Here is a 21,079-nt window from a genome sequence, read left to right as displayed (position 1 = left end):
AAGCTGCATATCCTATCAGCGACTGCTATACCTTGTTTAGGACTTCCAAAAGAAGTATCTGCATGTGCAACCATGACTGTTTCAAAATAGCCCGCCAAAATCATGCAGGTAACTCCGAGGTCGTGCATTGAATTGGGTTGACTGAGGAATACTACGGGAACCAGCGCCTTTTGTTAAAAGTCACACATGAGTAACGTGGATAACCTCTATTGAATGGCCAATCATAGGGGAAGTAATCAAATTGCAGTGACTGTTTCCTTTGTTACCACATGTCAATCATCTGATGGTTATTGGACCATGTAAACCTGCAAAAAACGCGATATACTGCTCAGCCTATGGCACAGACGAAAAAATTGCAGCTGTATTATACAATAAAATAAATAAAATGTAGATATTTATATAGCGCTTTATGCCGTAAACAGCCTCAAAGCACTTTTACATTTATTCCGCCGTTATTAGAATATAATTGGCGCAGGGTTCATCAGTACAACGACTGTGACTACCCCTAACAGCTTCCCATTACACCTGGGTGGGGTGAGGCAAGCGAGGCAAAGCGCCTTGCCCAAGGGCGCAACACGGTGGTGGGACGGGGACTCGAACCAACGCACGTCGAGCAAGCTCTCAGATTATGAGTCCAAGGCCGTAACCACTGAGCCACCGTGTCCTCAATACATGGAGACTGTATGTTTTCGAGCTTCCAAAAAAGACTTTATTGGGACGATATTATGGTATTTTACACTATTTTGTCCATTATCAGGATGAAAAGGGCTTTATCGTTACAATGTGGGCAAAATTTTGCATTTAACATTATTTTGGCACATGATCGGGTAGAATTTTGCTTTTCCTTTGTCCTCCTGATTTTCTTTTTCATTTTTTGTCAGGGGGCACTCTGCCTCCCCCTTGCACCACGTAAAACAGACTTTATGCTTATTGTGCATTAAACAACAAAGAACTGACACAAAAGAATTATATACAAGTGGGTTTTCTTCATATAATTAACATGTCCTAATTAATTTTATGATATTTCCCTAAACTTTTTAAAGTCATGGTATTTCTTTCAAATTATCTTATATATAAAGTAATTTCTCATATCCCTGAAAATACAAAATAAATGTTAATAAAAGTTTTGAAATTAAGTCATTAAGCCATGATTCCTAGTAAATGACGTGCTTAGTTGTGACTTTCAAAAACCCAAGGAGATACTCTATTATATAATAAGTTCTATCACTTCGAATACCCAATTCGTCGGCTGTATTCCATAGTGGCGTATAGTGATTTTTGGTCATTTTTTTGAAAATTGGCACATATGTCTTTAATGATGTTCTCTTTCATTTTTTCTAAGTCTCATCAGTCATAATTAGCTAATTAATTAGTAATTGATTAATTAAATGTGGCGTATAGTTACAAAGTGACATTTTTCGTATTCCATAGTGGCGTATCGACCATACGCCACTTTTTATACACATTTTATAATTATGAAATATCGGCAAAATGAAAAACATCGTATGTCATAGTGGCGTACGCGTATCGGACCTATACGCCACTATGGAATACGATGTTTTCATTTTGCCGATATTTCATAATTATAAAATGTGTATAAAAAGTGGCGTATGGTCGATACGCCACTATGGAATACGAAAAAGGTTAGGGTATTGCGTTTTGTTCGTTTTCCATAGTGACGTATAGTTTTATTGTCAGTTTGCCAGCAAAAGTATGTATTTATTTCTTTTGATAAATATATAACAATAAAATCTATTTAGTTTACTACAGAAATTTCACATCATTTACAAAATATAATGAATGTCTGATTTACACAACTCGATTTTAAATTGGCATTTCTTCAAACCCGATTTTCTCGAAAAGTTGTTTATTCGCGGCGCCCCACTATACGCCACTATGGAATACGGACGACGAATTGTTTAAAACTACCTATCATAAGAGCACCGACCAACTGGTCCATGGTTCCACTCCATTCGGTCACTTTTGTCACACACAGATAAAAGTTTCCCAAGCGGTTTTAAGACTAGTTTACATAATTGGCCATATCTTCACTTGTGTACCATCGATTTTATCGAAACAAAGCTTATCTGGTGGCAAAAGAAATTATCTTGATAGACATATAAATATCAAACCAACAAAATTAATTTCGCGGCATACTTGTCCAATTTTATTTTCCAAATTGTATAAACTTTCATATGGAAAGGTTTCTATACAAAAACGATTCTCTTATAAACCATCTACGCAGTTTCCACCTCGGTACACCTGAGCACACATTTTCGTCCAAGAGCTTCCAAGCAGAGATCAGCAAGCAGTGAATTGTCTCCACCACAGTCTTTGATTACACTACACGGTTGAGTGCATAGCATCGTATGAACTGTGGCGCTTCTAGCTGGAAAATGGGCCTCTGTAATTGGTTTTTGTCGAAACCTCAAATGTTCCCTTCATCCAATCGGAATTATTTTATATCAAACGAAAGCTAACACTTCCCCTAAAAACACTTTTCGCCACTAGGTCAACAGATAACGCAATTCAATGTTATAGCAAGGCGAATGTGGTTAATCTGTTAAAAAATACTTATCCAAGCACATTTTTGACCAAAATGTAGGTTTTAAAAGTCAAAACCTGAAGTGTTCCTTACCAAATTCGATGTCATTAAATGAAAAGGCACACCTATATTGTCCATACACTAGCGTCACTAGAATGAGCAATGGTCAATTCTCTTTAAATTGCAAATCGTGTGCAAAAAGTTACTATTTTCGCATGTTTTGTCTTACGGTTGTAAATTCAATGAACTATGACTTTGCTAAAGAGCGCTTACAAATTGATATGATTGTTACACCGTGTATTCCAAGTATTCCCAGTGCATAAAGTAGTTATCCGTTATTGGAAGCCTCTATATTCCGAGTATACGAATGCTTGGAAAGCGCGATGGAAGTGTCAAACTTAAATGCTAAGAAAAAAAAGTATCTTTTCATAGAAAATACCATTTTCCCAAAGAATGGCGGTTCATTGACCGCTTGCTCTTCGGGGCTGTTAGTATTACTTCTTTTCCTCAGTCAATTTTTGCTAACTTGCTCACTATGTTGACCACAGGTGATTTTTTAGAAAAATATGCTGCTTTTACCACGCCTACATAAATACTATAGAGCATACAATATCTATCAATAGCCTCGCATAGTTAGTTAATAAGTAATTTATTGCAAAGAGAATAAGTTACGTTATTGAATTGACCAGCACGTAACAAATTATCCTCAGCATTCTGACTTTAAATGTCACGACCAAGTTAATATGATAATGGATGATACCGAAGTCATTTGAAATATCTAAATAGGTTAACCATTTCAATGCAAAAATGTTGAAAACCTGTTGTTATCAGTGGAATTCTATACGGATGTATGTATTAAACACATGAGGTTTCAACAATCATCAGTCAAGCACCGTATTCATGAGATTTGATAATAATTGGTCTTACCATGAGTAATGAGATAACGTGTATGTTGGTTATTGTTTGGCTAAATCAACGCAAGGATACATTCGTGGTACTACAATTACGCAGAGTTATTTGGTTGTAGTGCGTAATTTAGCGACCAAGTTAATATGATAATGGATGATAACGGAGTCATTTGAAATACCTAAATAGGTTAATTGTTTCAATGCAAAAATGTTGAAAATTTCCAGTGTTTTCCAGTGGAAGACTATACGGATGATGTATTAAACACATGAGGTTTCAACAATTATCAGTCATGCACCGTATTCATGAGGTTTTATGATATTAATTAGTCTAACCATGAGATAACGTGTATGTTTGGCTAAGTGGGTGCAAAGGATACAATCGTTGTCCTACAATACGCAGAGTTATTTGGTTGTAGTGCGCAAGTTAGCGATGAAGGTTTACAGGCTCCCTTTCGTAATAGACTTGAGGGTTATACCACTTCCTGGTCATTCACGTTTTAAAAATTACAGAAGTGGATATTCACATCCTTGGAAAAATGTCCAGATTCCATTGATCAGATCTTCACCTCCCTATAACCTGTTCCTCTGCGAATCGAGGCACTACCTAATTCTGCGAATCGAGGGACGTTTTAATGGCAATTCAGTTTAGATTTCTTTGTTGTCATTGACCTCTTCGTGTATACGAATTATCATTGAATGGCATCAGCGCTCTCACAATTCTCGCCTGCTATTGAATAAGGGGCTGTGAGCCATGGGGGAGGGTAGCAAGAATTGGCCAGCAGAAAGGGGGAGCAAGTAATTTTTGACAAGGCGCCTTTTAAATAAAACGCTCTAAAAAGGAAAACAGTACACAAACGCTTATATGCAAATTGTCATGCTCACTACCCTCGCAATGTAAATATCCCAGCAAGCACAAAAAACGTTTTAAAAACATTTTAAATAGGTTATATTTTGGCTTTTGGTTTAGGTAAAAACGTTTTAATAACATTAAAATGTCGGGTTATATAAAGGACATGAAAACGTTTTAAAACGTTTTGTATGAAAACACACTACAGCAATATTTTTTAAATGTTTTCAAAATGTTATTGTAAACTATTTTTGCAAACATTTTATGCCAAATATTTTGTCATCATTTAAATACCATTATATTAAAACATTTGCACCCAGCAAACACAAAAATGTTCTTAAAATCTTTTTTCGAAACGTTTTAATAACATTTAAATGTCGGGTTATATAAAGGTCATGACTACGTTTTTAAAACGTTATTGCAAATATTTTGGGAAAACATTTTTCGCAAAATATTTTTTCAACACCAAAATAACATTCTGTTTAGAATGTTTTGTATCAAGTTTTCAAAAATGTTTTTGGAATGTTATTAAAACGTTTTTATACCCTTTATATAACCCGACATTTAAACGTTTTCTGTAAAACATTTTGTGTTTGCTGGGCAGTAGATTATCAAAAAATGTTTTTTAATGTTATGAAAACGTTTTATACCCTTAATATACCCTTTATATAACCCAACATTTAAACGTTTTCTGACAACCTATTATAACCTTTTGCAAATGATGTCGAAAACGTTTTGTGTTTGCTGGGTATCTATACATTAGTGGTTTGTAAATTGGGATTTGCAAAATTTGGCATGTGCAAAGGGAGGGTTAAGATTTTTTGAAGGCCGAGAGGGGGGCAAGCAATTTTTTGCAGCACTTTTGGCACGCCCTTTGGCAATTTCACCCTCAGGGGCTCTTATTTATTGCACATCCCCTGAAGAGGCTCTGTGAAATTTTGGAAAAAATGGTCAATTGATAAAACATTGCCTTATTTTAAGATTGCTTGAATTCTCAGAGAGCCTACATGTACCAAGCAGTAATTTTAGAGAAACAAATCTGTAATATTGATAATAAGCATGCCATTGAACTGTGTTGGGGAATTAATTATAAAATCATGAATTTTACACGCATTAATTACGCTGAACTATTTCAGATGCTTATTATTAGTACATGGACAAACATTGCTTACATGTTAAAAACCAGACTTTGACAAAACTGATGGCGTTTATTTTGTGGAATCTCAGAGTCCCTTCAAAATACATTAGGGTTCACAATCTATTTATACCAGCCTGTTACCAAATCAATTGTCATTGGGGTGTATATTTTATACCAGCCTGTTACCAAATCAATTGTCATTGGTGTGTATATTTTATAATGATGCCAAAACGATGGAATGAAATGGTGCTTAAAGTCTACTTCAGTGATATTGGCGATGGCATGAAAACAGAAACTACCACAGGTGACTTGGCAGTGCATAAAAACAAATAAATATATGTAACTTGCTCCCGCGAAATAAATTGAGAGTTTCGAAATATTCCATCTGTTCACTTGTTGTTCTTTGCTTGAAGACCCCTATATTGGCAGTAATATGTCCTTTGTGAATGAAGACAAAATTGAATATAGAGTACACCATATATGTCCCCATTCAGAACGGACATACCCTTGACTATGACATGTGTCTTCAAACAAAGAACAGCAACAATTGGATGGTCTCAAAACCACCAACTTGCCACTTTACGCACATTTCGTATTGCATATTAGTCCAGAGTAAGAAAATCCAGTTCAGTCAGCCCCGCAGTCAGCATTTAGATGCAGATTCCAAATTATGTATAATTGAATACCTAAGAGGAAGAAGAGTCCAACTCCATCAAAACTTTTTATATCAAAACATCAATATTTGGAGAGTTTTAGAGACAAAATGTTTTCATCTTCGGTGGACCTTTAATACATGAACATATATTATTACATACATGTGAAGTAATATATGATGTTTCCATGGCAACGGTACATGTCTTAATACGAGGAGGAGTTGGGCCCTTCTTCCACTAATATATACAATTGCTAGTTCCGTAAGCAGATGTGTTATAAAATAGCTACAGAAATTTGTTAATTATGTATTAATTGCACAAGTAAAAGCATGTAATTTATTGTAGTGAAAAGCAGAAACAAAACTCCACGTTAACCCAATATTTGTGGAAGAAGGCCCAACTCCATTCTTCCATGAAAACCATGATTAAATGTACTTGGAAGACTATTCAGAGAGTGAATTCGGGCCCTACTTTCACACGCAATGAAGAACAGTCTGCTGGCAATACAATGATGGGTCTAACTCATTTTCGTTAAAAAAAATGGAGTTGGGCCCTTCTTCCACTTGGAATATAATATTTTGAATATTTGTTCATTGGCCTTTGGTGTGTATCTGGTCTGTATGGGGGTATGTGAAGAGTCTGTATGCGAAGAGTGGCAGGTTGGTGTGGCTGTAGTTGTTCACATTGTTTGTTTTGTTGTTGTTGTTGTTGTTGTTGTTGTTGTTGTTATTGTTATTGTTATTATTGTTGTTGCTGTTGTTGTTGTTGTTTGATATCATGGTTTAAATGAGTTATCATTTAGGCTGTTTAATATGCATCAGCTGTGAGTGAACATGTGAATACACAATACACAAACTTCCAATCATATATGCCGGTGGTATATACGAATCATACAATTTTCAATGACTAACGATTTTGTTTGTCGTTCTCGGTTAAAAATATATCAGCTATTATAACACGGAATCTGTCATGTGATAGTTGTCCGTCTAGCTGATATCTCAAAGGAAACCCTACTGTAAAATTTGAATTGCAAATTGCTATTTTAAGAACAGTGCTGGAAATTGCCCAAGACAATAATCGTTGTTTAGCTGTCATATTTAACAATAGCATATTGAGGGTTTTAAGTAACACCTTGGTAAGTTGAAAAAATAATTATGTTCGGCGTAATAGCAAAAACAATATATTTTTCAAAGAAGTCAAGTGATATCAAAAAAGAACTTGAATAATGACTTGCTAAATATCTTAAGACGTGTTTCATTCAGAACCTTGCAGGGGTGGTAAATCACACTCAAATATTAATTAGATAATTTAATAGCAGATCATGTACAAGGCGGAGAGTCACTTTTATTCGTGAAAATACATTAATAGTCAGATACATATTTACTTGATGCGATTATTCTTTTAGCCACTATTTATTTATTTATTTATTTATTTATTTATTTATTTGTTTGTTTGTTTGTTTGTTTGTTTGTTTGTTTGTTTGTTTATTTATTTATTTATATATTTATTTATTATTTATTTACTTATTTACTAACTTATAATAAATTTATTGAGGTGACTGTTTTTATTTTTGTTGGTGTTTTCTTCTTTCTTTTTCTCTCTTTTTTGTCAAAATGTAATAGATACCTACTTTTTTTATTCTTTTTTATTTCCTCTCATTTTATTTGAAAAAGCCTCACTAAACGTTAATGCATAATTTGGTGATTAAAAGTGTAGCATGTGATTACGTAATACGCATTTTGTTTAAGAAGCAATTACGAAATTAACTAATTAAGAGAATATTATGTGGTGCAGATGTTTGTAGATGTACATAGTGAGGATAGTAAGTCAATATATAAGCAACAAATCTACTACTTGGAGCACGGTCACCTCAACACACTGGTTTATGAGCATTGCAATGTGTCATTTAAAGCCAATGGCATGGGACGTTTCAGAAATGTAGTGCTGTTACTTATATAACCGTGATATAAATAAGTCAAACGGGGAACAAGATGTAAAGTGGTAATATTTAATATCTATGTAACCATAATACGATGCTAACTCGACAGATCTCCAATCATAACTAATTCACTGGTTGATACAAATGTGTGGGAGTAAGAGATGAACTCACTCTGATTGGCCCAATGTTATGGTATGTGGTGAGCAGGATTCAGGAACATAATAGCTTCCTGTCTATGTATGACAATGGACACCAAACATGGCCTAAGAATGTGTGATGTCAATGATCCAAGGTTATGCATTGTCTTGATGCTTCTGAGAAATCATCATGTCTTGGAATCAAACAATAATACAATTATAGCAACATTTAATTAACCTGATCTTAATAAGGGTGTGGAGGACAACATTAATAAATTAAGCTTTAACAATATTATAATAAATCATTATCGTCATCAGAGTAAGCCATACACCTAAATTAAGTATAATGACCCTTGTTATACTTATTGACAGTACACGTCAAGTCTGATCTGTTTAGCTGTAAGCAGTATGCAGACTTTTTATTAGACGTACAATATTGCATGTAACATATCTACGTTATTTAATCTATTGTCATTATATTTCCAGTAATGTTTAAGTTCTAACGAATGTTTGATGACGTGAAATCGATAATATATTTCTACCAGATATTATACGTAACATATTTTCGATTTTACGTCATCAAACACTCGTTAGAACTTAAACATTACTGGAAATAGAATGGCAATAGATTAAATAACGTAAATATGTTACATGCAATATTGTACGTCTAATACTCGGAGTCTGCATACTGCTTTACTTACTGACAGTACTCGTCAAGTCTGATAGGACATATGTGATGCGATCAAGCAAAATCAGTCGGAACTCGGAGATATTAAATTTTCAGTTTCTTACAGGATAGTAAAAACATTTACAAAGCTGCATTTTCCATAAAACCCCATTGAAATTGAACAACCAGTTGCAATGATATGAGCAATTAAAGAGTTTCCAAAACAAAAGGATATATTTCCTTTGTTTGGCTGTATCTCAAAATCAATATTTCCGAGTTCCGACTGATTTTGCTTGGTCGTATCAAATACTCGTTACCCTTAATGGCTTTGCACCTTACAATGCTAATAATCCGTGACTGATTTGGAAAAAGCACTTTTGTTTGTGCTCCAAGCTGTCGACATATCTGTGACTCGGTTTTTGCTTTCTATAATTTGTATGACCTCTATAACGATAGATTTTTGAAGGTATTTTCATTCAGAGACATTGGGTCATTTTATTAAATATTTTTTCTTGCTTCAGCATGTGCATGAAACCGGCATGCCCTTTGCCTCCTCTACTTATATTATAAAGTGGTACATAATATTACTATAAGGACCATTAAATATATTTTGATCACGTTCCCTCTAGATTATTGAAATACGTGCAAATTATACACATCTAACGCCGAGATGTCAAGGTCACTACGCTTGAGAAAATACAACATCTTCATATGTAGAAAAAGGCGCGTCAAATAAAATGTTCCCATATTTTAATCATTTATGCGGTTTCAACAACGATCAGTCACCCTATTCTTGACCTTTGAAGGTGATAATCCTTCTAATACAATGAGATAACGTGTATGTTGGTTATTGTTTGGCTAAATAAGCGCAAGGATACATTCGTGATCCTACAATTACGCAGAGTTATTCGGTGATAGCGAGGAGGTTACAGGCTCCCTTTCGTAATCATGGTAATAGACAATGGTACTTGCATAGCAGAAAAGAAAAACCCTTCGGGCATGATTTTTTTTTAAGCAGTAATTTCAAAGACAAATTCTGTAATGTTGGCAATAAGCATGATAAGACACATAACCCATTGTGAGTGTCGCGTTAAGCTTATCTGATATTACAAAATCATGCATTTTTACACGAAAGACGCTGAATTAAGCTTAACTATATTTCAGATACTGATTAATGTATGGACAAATATTGTTTACATTTTAAAAACCAGACTTAGGCCAACATTTAGGGCGCACGTTTTGTAAAAACTCACAGAACCCCTCCAAAATACATTAGGGTACACAATCTACTGTAATTATACCAGCCTGCTACTATATCAATTATAATTATGATATTATCAATTATATATCAATTATATGATTATATATGATACCAATAACAAAAAGATGGAATGAAATGGTGCTTAAAGTCTTGTTCAGTGATATTGGTAAGGACATGAAAACAGAAACTACCAAAGGTGACTTGACAGTGCACAAAATAGAATACAATGAAAATCGCCATACAAAAGTTCTTCTTATTTTAACCCACATAGCCATTATTTTGGTTGCTGTGCTAGTGGTTTTTACAGCAAGGTGACTAAATGTGGATGTTAAGGATATAGTCAAGATCAAAACCAAATGCAATCGTATGTGGGCATTTCACTTCAAACTTTGTTTCAAAAGTGTTTGATAAACAGTGTTCATGATGTTACATGTAGCCACCACTAGTATAAACACACATAATGTTATTTATCTTAGAGTGCACGCGGTACGTTTAACCGTTCCAAATTAGTCCAGAGTAAGAAAGTCCAGTTCAGTCATCATTTAAGTGATGCGGGCTCCAAGTTTTGTATAATTGTATTTGTATGTTAACTATGTTTTGCTTGAAGGTTGGAATATTATATTTTGTATATTTGTTCATTGGCCTTAAGTGTGTATCAGGTGTATATGGGGTGTGGTGTCTGTATGTGAAGAGGGTCAGCTTGGCGCGGGTGTGGTTGTTCCGACATGTTTTGCTGTTGTAGTTGTTCTGATTCGAAAACTTATGAGATCCTGGAAAAGGAGTTATCATATTTTGTATGTCGTTCTTGGTACGGTATAAGCTATAACACGGAAGTTGTCACATGATGGCTGTCCGTCTAGCTGATATTTCAAAGGGAACCCCACTGTAAAATTTGAATTGTATCTTACTATTTTAAGGACAGTACTGGAAATTGCCCAAGACAATAGTCATTGTTTAGCTGTCATATTTAACAATAGCATATTAGTCTGGGCTGCAATGTAATCTCGTGCATAGTGAGTTTGTTAAAAGCAAAATTTCACTTGATTTTGTTTATTCAAAAAATTATGGTGCAATTTTTTCCAAATGGGTTAAGGTTGTGAATTTCGTTTAATAAAATCCGACACATATCTTTATGTAAATGTTTTACGGTATTATTTTACCGTTTCCGGTATATCAAATCTGATTTTGGTTCTGATGTCATCAACAAACATCATCACAAAAGTTATCAAAATGCCTTTGCACATATTTGTAGGTGATATTTCCAATGAAATATAGTGCCAAGTTTGAAGAAGCTGCCATTTACAGAAACAAAGATATGAGAGCGTAGGTAGAACTTATTAAACGACCCTCGTATAATAGATTTCCTGAGGTTCATGCTTTTGTTTTTGTCACAGTGACACAGTTTTGAAACAATCTCGCATATCTCCGTTTATTCGACAACGTTTTGACTAGTATGCCTACATCATACCAAAATACAATGTGATGAGTGAACACGATGTGTCTCAGAAAAATTAATTCTATAGTTTAATTAATTCTTTACTCCGCCATTTATTCGTATTCGTGTAATGCATAGTTTAGTTATCATTCATCATGTTCATATAGTATTTACGTCAAGACACTATAAATAGCGGGAACGACAAGAAATGCGGTCATGTAAAAACAATTATGACAAAGTAGATGTCAATTTTAGACGGTAGAATAAAACAGTTCCTTCTTTTATTGAGATGTTATGTTTTCACTTTCTTGTGATTTATTAAAGCGCAATACTTGATCAATATTGTGATGGTCTTTAATTATGTGTGGTCTTTAATGGGTGAGACCATACTGGAGCCGGATCCACATCAATACGATCTCCTGGGATCCGCATCCATACTATACAATGGTTCACCTCAAGTTTGGAAGTGACGTAGGTGCGTATTTCGCCGGCGCAATATCGAGTCGCACGCGTCAGGTTAAGGGATCCAAAATGAGCGTTTATTGCGTTTCGACAGTATTTTTTTGTGGGACATGAGAGCACCTCAGACCTATCGAATTGCATTCTGAATACGAAGCATGTCTTTCTGATATCAAATAATTTTCATTTTTAAAAATCACAATATAATACAAATTTTATGACAAATTATAAAAATTTGATATTTTTCAAATTTTTGATATATAACAGTCCTCGAAGTAAATTATATAAATTTAATGATATATTCTTAAAGTGTATGTAGCAGGAGGAAAAGCCGACGGTCAATTGAAAATTTTGACCTTTCATATTGAAGATATGGATTTTTTCCCAAAAGACCTAAATTTTTTTGGTGTTTTGGGAAAAAAAATCCATATCTTCAATACGAAAGGTCAAACTTTTCAATTGATCGTCGGCTTTTCATCCCACCTACATACACTTTAAGTATAAATCATCAGATTTATAAAGTTTACTTCAAGTACTGTTAAATATCAAAAATATCAATTTTAATGATTTGCCATAAAATGTGTATTAAATTGCGAATTTCAAAAATCAAAATTATTTGATATCAGAATGACATTCTTCGTATTCAGAATGCAATTCGATATGTCTGATGTGCTCTAATGTCCCAAAATAAATACTGTCCAAACGTTCATACCCCAGCCCTTAATCACGCAGAGCGTAGGCCTACACACTCGTTCAAGGGTGCGCGGTTTGTCGCCACGCTTGTAGCGCAACCGCGAAAAGGCATTGACGTTCCTGATAACCGAACTTGAGGGGACCTAAAGAATAGAAGCGCATCACATGAGTGCGCATTGATACGGCTCAGTCTTCCCGTGTAGAGTTACCAAATATCGACTTCCTTAGCATGTTGATTGGAAACTGTAACATTACAGTGTGAGTTTACCTTATTTCAGACATCTGCTGATAAGTTAGATACAAAAATAGAAGCTTTCTTTTGTAAGACACTGATAAGCATGCTACTCTTCCACGGAAAATCATTTTAAAATTCACGTTATCTGCCCATCTTCAGATCAACTCGCGGGGTCAATCTGAAGCGTCAATCTGATTTCTCGAAATAACCTATAGTAGTATATAACAAATCAACAAAAGAATAAGACAAAAAGGATTATTGTTCATACGGGATTGCTGGTTTCACAAGTGTTTCTCTGTTACATTGAAGCATATCACCAAACCAATCTGATCCCGAGTGGAATTGTTACAGTAATTTGGATATTATAAGCAAAAACGTGCGTGTATCAAAACGCCCCATATAATCAGGCCTCGGAATAGAGCTAATGACACAGAAAATAAGTTTCAGGGTCTGTGATAGAACAATTATTATTATTATTATTATTATTATTATTATTGTTATTGTTATTGTTATTGTTAGTACTTTTATTATCAGACTGATTTGGAAAATTAAATCAACTTTGACTGATTGCGGGTGTAATGCCGATCAAGGAAATGTACGCGCTCACACCATTTGCGCATTTTTTGTTTTTTTGATATCGTACAAGTCATCCGGGTACTTTAAAGAATCACGGCGATACGCGGATTTAGAAGGCTGATATAAATAATAAGGCTAAACGTACGATTTCTTGCTTACAGATTTTTAAAACTCACCCTGCATTTGTTTACATTTCAACATATTCAAGTCAATCTTGTCGTTATTAAATATTGATGGTGGCCCAGAGTAAGGAAAATCTGTGGTTTTTAACAATAAACTTCAAAATTGATGTGTATGGCCTCAAATAATGGGGGCACAAAACATGATGAAAGTGATTGGACAAACAGGCGTAGACAATAGACATGAGCTTAGCGAAAAGATTAATGGATAATGTAATTTGTGTTTAAGAAAGTGGATTTATAAAAGGGTGGCTGCGGCCATGTAACTTAAAAGTTGACATAACGCGTAAAGTAACACAGGCAGGTGTCCTATGATGGGTGAATTGCATAATAAGGACCCGTAATGCATTTGCAATTTTGATGTTACATATTACATTTGTGAATTTCAAATGGGGTTACCTGAATGGGTGGTTCCATTTGAAATCTACACTCCTGTGTGGGTGATTATGGTGAATTTCAACATGTATAGCCTTATTATAAACTGAAACCGGCACGCCCTTTACTTCTTTTACTATAGTATAAAGTGGCACCTAATATCAGGACCATTAAATATATTTTGATCACGTTCCCTCTAGATTATTGAAAACCGTGCAATTACAGAGAGAATATTGATATGTCAAGGTTGCGCTTGCGAAAATACATCTTCATATATATATGAAGAAAAAGACGCGTCAAATAATATTTTCTCATAATTTAATAATTGTGTCCAATACCTGTCATTCACTGTACGTAATTAAATTACATTTTGCAAGAAATTTAATTATTATGAAAAAGATCATGTGACGGATAAGAATCGAGATGATTACATATGGGGGGGTAACAAATCTTGACTATCAGTGTGCTATCAGTAGTACACAGTGGATGAAGTAGTGTGCTATCAGAAGTAGATGGTGGATGAAATAGTGTGTTATCACCAGTATGGATGAAGTAGTGTGTTATCAGCAGTAGATAGTTGATGAAGTGGTGTGCTATCAGCAGTAGATAGTGGATGAAAAAGTGTGTTATCATGCTAGATGAATTACTGTGCTATCAGCAGTAGATAGTTGATGAAGTAGTTTGCTATCAGCAGCAGATGTTGGATGAAGTAGTGTCTTATCAGCAGCAGATGGTGGATGACGTAGTTTGCTACCAGCAGTAGATAGTGGATGAAATAGTGTGCTATCAGCAGTAGATAGTGGATGAAAAAGTGTGTTATCATGCTAGATGAATTACTGTGCTATCAGCAGTAGATAGTTGATGAAGTAGTTTGCTATCAGCAGCAGATGTTGGATGAAGTAGTGTCTTATCAGCAGTAAAAAGTGGATAAAGTGGTTTGCTATCAGCAGAAGATGGTGGATGAAGAAGTGTGATAGATGAATGAAGTAGTTTGAAACAGTGGATGAAGTAGTGTGGTATCAGCAGTAGATAGTGGATGAAGTAGCGTGTTATCACCAGTAAATGATGGATGAAGTAGTATGCTATCAGCAGTAGATAGTGGATGAAGTAGTGTGCTATCAGCAGTAGATAGTTGATGAAGTGGTGTGCTATCAGCAGTAGATGGTGGATGCAGTCAGTTTGCAGTCAGATCAGCTGATAGCATACTATCAACAGTAGATAGTGGAAGAAGTAGTGTGCTATCAGCAGTAGGTAGTCGATGAAATAGTGTGCTATCAGCAGTAGATAGTGGATGAAATAATGTGCTATCAGCCGTAGATAGAGGATGAAATAGTGTGTTATCAGCAGTAGATATATGCTGGATGAATTACTGTGCCATCAGCAGTAGAAAGTAGATGAATTAATTTGCTATCAGCAGTATCACGGCTGATTGATGAGATGTAAAACTGATTCATTTTAAAGAAAAGTTGAACAATGATGGCGCTACTTATCTAAAATCTTGTTTGCATCTTTACAAGGGCTAGACAGTTGTAAAATGGTATTAGGTATGGTATGGGAATTTTCACAAAAAAATTATCATGAAAGGTATAATTCATATTATTTGGCGAATTTAAATATAAAATATAAATAGCGTCCTCAATTTGCACACAAATGTACATTTATAGAATTAAAATTGCCACAAAAAAGCAGAAAAAGATGAATAATTTGATATAGAAACGAAATTCTATGTTAAAAATTGCTACAAAATATTTGTGTATATGTAGTTTATTATTTTGATATCTGTTGATATTATTCAGGTCTAGAATTGTACATTATAATAATGTTTTGTTAGAAAAATTAATAAATGATCACATCAAACAACCGTGGGTAGATGGTGGATGAAGTAGTTTGCTATCAGCAGTAGATGTTGGATGAAGTACTCTGCTATCACAAGTAGTTAGTTCATGAAAAAGTAAGCTATTAGCAGTAGATAGTGGATGAAGTAGTATGATACAGGGTGTCCCTGAAAGAACTGTATAGTCGGAAACTTAATTGTTTGGGTATTTTAACACCACAACTAAACATAACTAAATATTTGGTGTGGTTAAGGAATAAATCAGCTATCACATACTTTTTGAATTTTGACAATTGACCATAACGTTCTTGAAATATAAGAATTTTACGAAACTCCCTCATTTTCAAGCCTTTCCACGGAGTCGATGGGGTAGTAGATGGGGTGAAATACTAACATGTGACGTGCCCGAGCCACCAATGCCATGGTGTGTTATTCAGCATTTGAGATAGCAATGCCCTCAATGCTCATTTGGGTATAAAGTCTCATGGGGCATATTCCCGGAAATTATTACCCAGAAGTTATTAGAAGTGTGACATATTTTTCATGTATTAACAACGTATCTGAATAGAATACTTGATCTGGAAAGGAATCTTAATGAAAACATTTTTTGGTACCATAAATGTGAGTGGACGCGGCGAATCAGCCGTAAACTCGGCAAATTGTATTCTGAGTTAAAGTGTAAAATGTATGTGACGGTCGTATTCATAGGTGTATCAATTCGTTGCGACAAGTATCTTATCAAACGCTGTTTAAATCAATCAATAATACTACTGCTGAAGAGGATAATAAGCTTCTACCTATTTCTATAGAATAGTTCTTGTCTTTGTTTGCTTTGGCTAAATCCTGTTCAAGTGGTAGATAACAAAGCATTGTATTTTGTCTAGGTATGTATAATCAACAATGAACAATGAGAGGATATTTTTGAACCTCGTTGACTTGGGGATGATTTGAAATGACCGCCAATTATGACTGTTGGATATTTATTACCAGAAATGTAGAAAAAGAGACACATGTAGAACCGATAAAAATACAATTTTGTCGAAGGAACAGAGTTCAACAAATCATAACCCCGCTTTTGGATATCGTTTGAAGTCAAATGATATACCATTTTAAAGCTTATGGTATATATTTTCTAAACACGAAATAAAACAAAATTGACCGGGGCCGACTTTACGGCTGATTCGCCGCGTCCAGTCACAAATCATAATATCTTATATGGCAGGTTAAAAGATTAATAACCCCGAATTGAAATGGCTCAAATCTTACCTTACAAACAGAAGTCAGCATGTTGTAAACGACCGTGTTCTTTCAAAGTTATGTAATTACGATGGTGTACCACAAGGCTCTATTCTCGGGCCAATGTTTCTTCTTTTTATTAATAATATGCCAAACTAATTATTATAGTATGGAAATGTATACAGATGATACAGCCGAGTGTAAATAGAATACTGGATCTAATTGATCTGGAAAGGTATAGAGGTTGTACATATGATGTATCATACCGTAAATATGGCGGACTACTCAAATGCATTCAACAAAAGCATAATTGCAATCTATCGCGACAGTTCGTCTTACTCACATAACAAATGCACTACGATCAAATAGGTTGATGACAACATTTGATTGAATGGACTGCACTGCGCCAGTGAAGAACACCGGTTCAAATCCTTAATTTGTTTGGAGCCAATCAATAATTTCACGCACAACCTCTATAAGTCGTACAGGCTGAGTCAAAAAGAAGTAAACTCATGTTTGAGGGGCTCTAACTCGAGATCTGTAAGAAATCTCCTATAAATGAAAATATCATTGGAGAGCGCAAACTCTACACATCTAAATAAAAAACGAATTTTTGCAATTGCTCACAGAAAACTAAAGTTATACTCATTTGAATACAACCACCCATTTTTGTAGCTGCACACAGCTGATTGATTTTCATTCATTTCAATTTCGACGAATCAGCAAAGTGCTAACAGGATTTATTGTTGAAAAGACAATTTTTGCTTTTAATTAATATTCAACAAAGTCCATGACGGTACTATAGTTTGTAGGGGTACCAATTCAAGTCTTTACGAACGATCCGGCAGAAACTTAATTGGGTACCGGTAATGTTGGGTAAAGGGTTGAGCTAGCTGATCTTTGGTCTTGCTGTATTTAACGCATGTCTAACTCTAGCAATGTTCACTTGTGATCTAGCAGTTCGTGGTCTGCCTGAAACTTCCGGCTGTCTGTTCCGTAGTGTGCATATTGAGCTTGTTCACATTCTTATATACTGCTCCCTTACATGGAACCCGGTTAGCTGTAGGAAATTGGAGACGAAAAAGACGCTGAACTTCAGTGGGACTCTTAGTTTCATGATACTTCGTCGACTGAAACGTGCGCTCCCGTGCGGTAAATTGTGGTGCCATGTTGTCATTTGGCCCGTTTTATTATAATGTGGTGCAATGAGGTAAAATTCATATTGAAAAGAGCCCTTTAACATGTAGGAATTATTGATTGAAGCCACACCTGCCACAGAACTTTATTTGCATTTGAATATTGCGCCTTACCAATCAATATAATAGGTAGGCCCCTACTTGGGAAGTGAAACCGTGTGCAGCTACAAAAATGGGTGGTTGTATTCAAATGAGTATAACTTGAGTTTGCTGTGAGCAATTGCAACAATTCTTTTTTTATTTAGACGTGTAGAATTTGTTCTTTCCAGTGGTATTTTCATTTTTAGCAGATTCCTTACAGATCTCGAGTTACAGCCCCTCAAACATGAGTTTACTTCTTTTTGACTCAGCCTGTACATTGTGTCCTGAACTAGAGTATTTGATCCGGGCCTTCAAACAACATGCATTGTATTATTATGTCGATGTTACGTACGACAGAAAGCACACAATCAGTTTTCATGGTTTGATATACCCTTAACATTATGCATTTGTATTTGGTTTCTCTTTGCAGTTGCGAGAACTTCAAAAGGTTTCTTCGGTAAAATCTGGGCCGGCATCAGTTCTGTGTTCCATTTTCTCTTTTGGATACTCAGTTTTGTCACATACCTGAACTTTGTACCCTTTATTTGGTACTTCCTTTGTCATGTGTTTCGAAGCAGACAATTACGCAAGCATGCCGGCTATGCACATGGAGAGTTTGTGGGGTATTCTGCAACATTCCCGCAATGGTTTGGTCAGCTTGTACGAACTGGTAAGTGCTGCATGCTGTTATTTCAAAATATTTCAAATAAATCGCACAAAGTCAACAATCCAATTTTAGACTATGATTAATGAAAAACGTTTTGTATATACTTTTTTCAAACACACTGCTTTTTCTTGGGAAGACACTTCAATATTTTGACGGTGGTTCGAATACTGGACAATTTTTGAAAAGTTATACTGAAAAAGTAATGCCTGAAAGGAAGGGTCTCCTTCATTGGTAGGCCTACTGACAAGGTTATGTCGCGTGCGTAAAATAGCTAACTTTATCAGACCAAATAGTTACTATAAAACAGAATTTTCCTAGCATTATGAGTGAGAAAGTTGTGCATGTCTAACTCAGCCATTTGGCAGCTTTAATTTCTGCGTTTAAAATGTTGTTGCTGGTGATGATACACTTACCCGTCACTATTTTTGTGACCCGTTTACAATCCAACAAGTCGAAGCTCCAGTCTTCCACACATATGCGGTAGAAGTTTATTGAGAAGGACCAGGTGATGCACCGTATCAAACGCCTTCTTCATGTCAAGAACTCCTGTTCTAGTTTAAAGACCTGAGCGCAAAAAGACCGTAAGTCCACTTGGATCCTCAACATGTATACACTAAAGTTACGTATAGTTTCTTAGGGTTTTATAATGTTTAATACATGTTCCGGGGTGAAAACATCATGAAAGGTTGTGAAAGATTTGTTTTGGCCCCTGAACATGTATAAAACATTATCAAACAATACGAAACTATACGCAACTTTAGTGTATACATGTTGAGGGGCCAAGTAGACTTACGGTCTTCTTGCGCTCAGGTCTTCATTGATCTGTACGTTTGTTATTTTTCCTTTCAGAACAAGCAAATAGACGTCGTCTGATAAAATGGGTACAAGAACAAATCCCAGCCAGGAAGATTGTAGATCTCAATCGATCATGGAGCAATGGAATCAGCCTATGTGCCCTTATCGAAACCTTGGTACCGGATACGTGCCCACGCTATGATTTACTAAATCCAGAGACCAGGGTGAATAATTGTAGGTTGGGAATGAAGCTGGTACAGAGAGGACTAGGAATCAAAGAGGTAGGTCTTTGTTTGATTGTATTTGTTTATCTTTATGAGTTTGACAGAGCGCCGAATTTCGATTCCGTTTCTTTGTCAAATTCATGTTGCACATGAAACCCCTGAGATAATTGAAATGCAGCCCTTTTGATTACATGTAAAACGGATTCATTTTAAAGAAAAGTTGAACGATGATGGCGCTATTTATCTTATATCTTGTTTGTATCTTTACAAGGGGTAGACACTTGTATAATGGTATTAGAATATCAGCAAAAAGACTACCAAATGACAAAGGAATTTAAAAGAAAAACTTTTATCATGAAATGTATGGTATAACTCATATTATTTGGCTAATTTAAATTTTTTAAATATATAAATAGCGCCCTCAATTTGCACACAAATGTACAGATTACAGATTAAAAATCATCAGAAAAAAGCAGTAACAGATGAATAACTTGATATAAGAACGAAAATCTATGTTAAAAATTGCTACAAAATTATACAGTTTATTAGTGTGATAGCTGTCGGTATTATTCAGGTCTAGAATAATAAACATTATATAATGTTTTGTTAGAAAAAATAATAAATGATCACATCAAACAAAGCGCTGATCTCCTGTTCGCCAGTTCATGAGAATTCACGGGTAAGATGAATTTCACAAAGAGACGAATCCAGATTCGGCAGTCTGCAAAACTCATAACGAAGTACTTTTTTGTCTGTCTGTGTGTCTGTCTGTCTGTCGGGGTGTGTATGTGTCTGTCTGTCTATCTTTTTGTACCTTTGTTTGAAAGCGCGTTCGGTCCGGAACAAGACTATCAGCCCTGATAAAACCAATGTGCTGGCGCTAATATAATGTATAGAGAAAAAAAATAGGTACAATATAATTCACTGAGGTGATGTCACAGTAGATTTGGTGGCTACCCACATGGAAAGGAAATACACATTTGAATTTGAGCAAATATT

The 21,079-nt window shown here is 35.2% G+C and overlaps 1 protein-coding gene across 1 annotated transcript in view; it reads left to right on the top strand.

The window, feature by feature from the left end:
• Window positions 1-21,079, top strand: part of LOC140142847 (uncharacterized) — a 44,645-nt gene that overhangs the window by 14,606 nt on the left and 8,960 nt on the right. Inside the window, exons 2-3 of the mRNA XM_072164864.1 lie at window positions 18,825-19,064; window positions 19,911-20,137. Of these exons, the coding sequence (XP_072020965.1) occupies window positions 18,825-19,064; window positions 19,911-20,137 (467 nt within the window). The remainder of the gene's footprint in view (window positions 1-18,824; window positions 19,065-19,910; window positions 20,138-21,079) is intronic.

The sequence above is a fragment of the Amphiura filiformis genome, chromosome 20, assembly GCF_039555335.1.
Source record: "Amphiura filiformis chromosome 20, Afil_fr2py, whole genome shotgun sequence".
Lineage (NCBI taxonomy): Eukaryota > Metazoa > Echinodermata > Ophiuroidea > Amphilepidida > Amphiuridae > Amphiura > Amphiura filiformis.
Note: the sequence above shows the minus strand (reverse complement) of the source record. Positions and strands in the feature narration are given on the sequence as shown.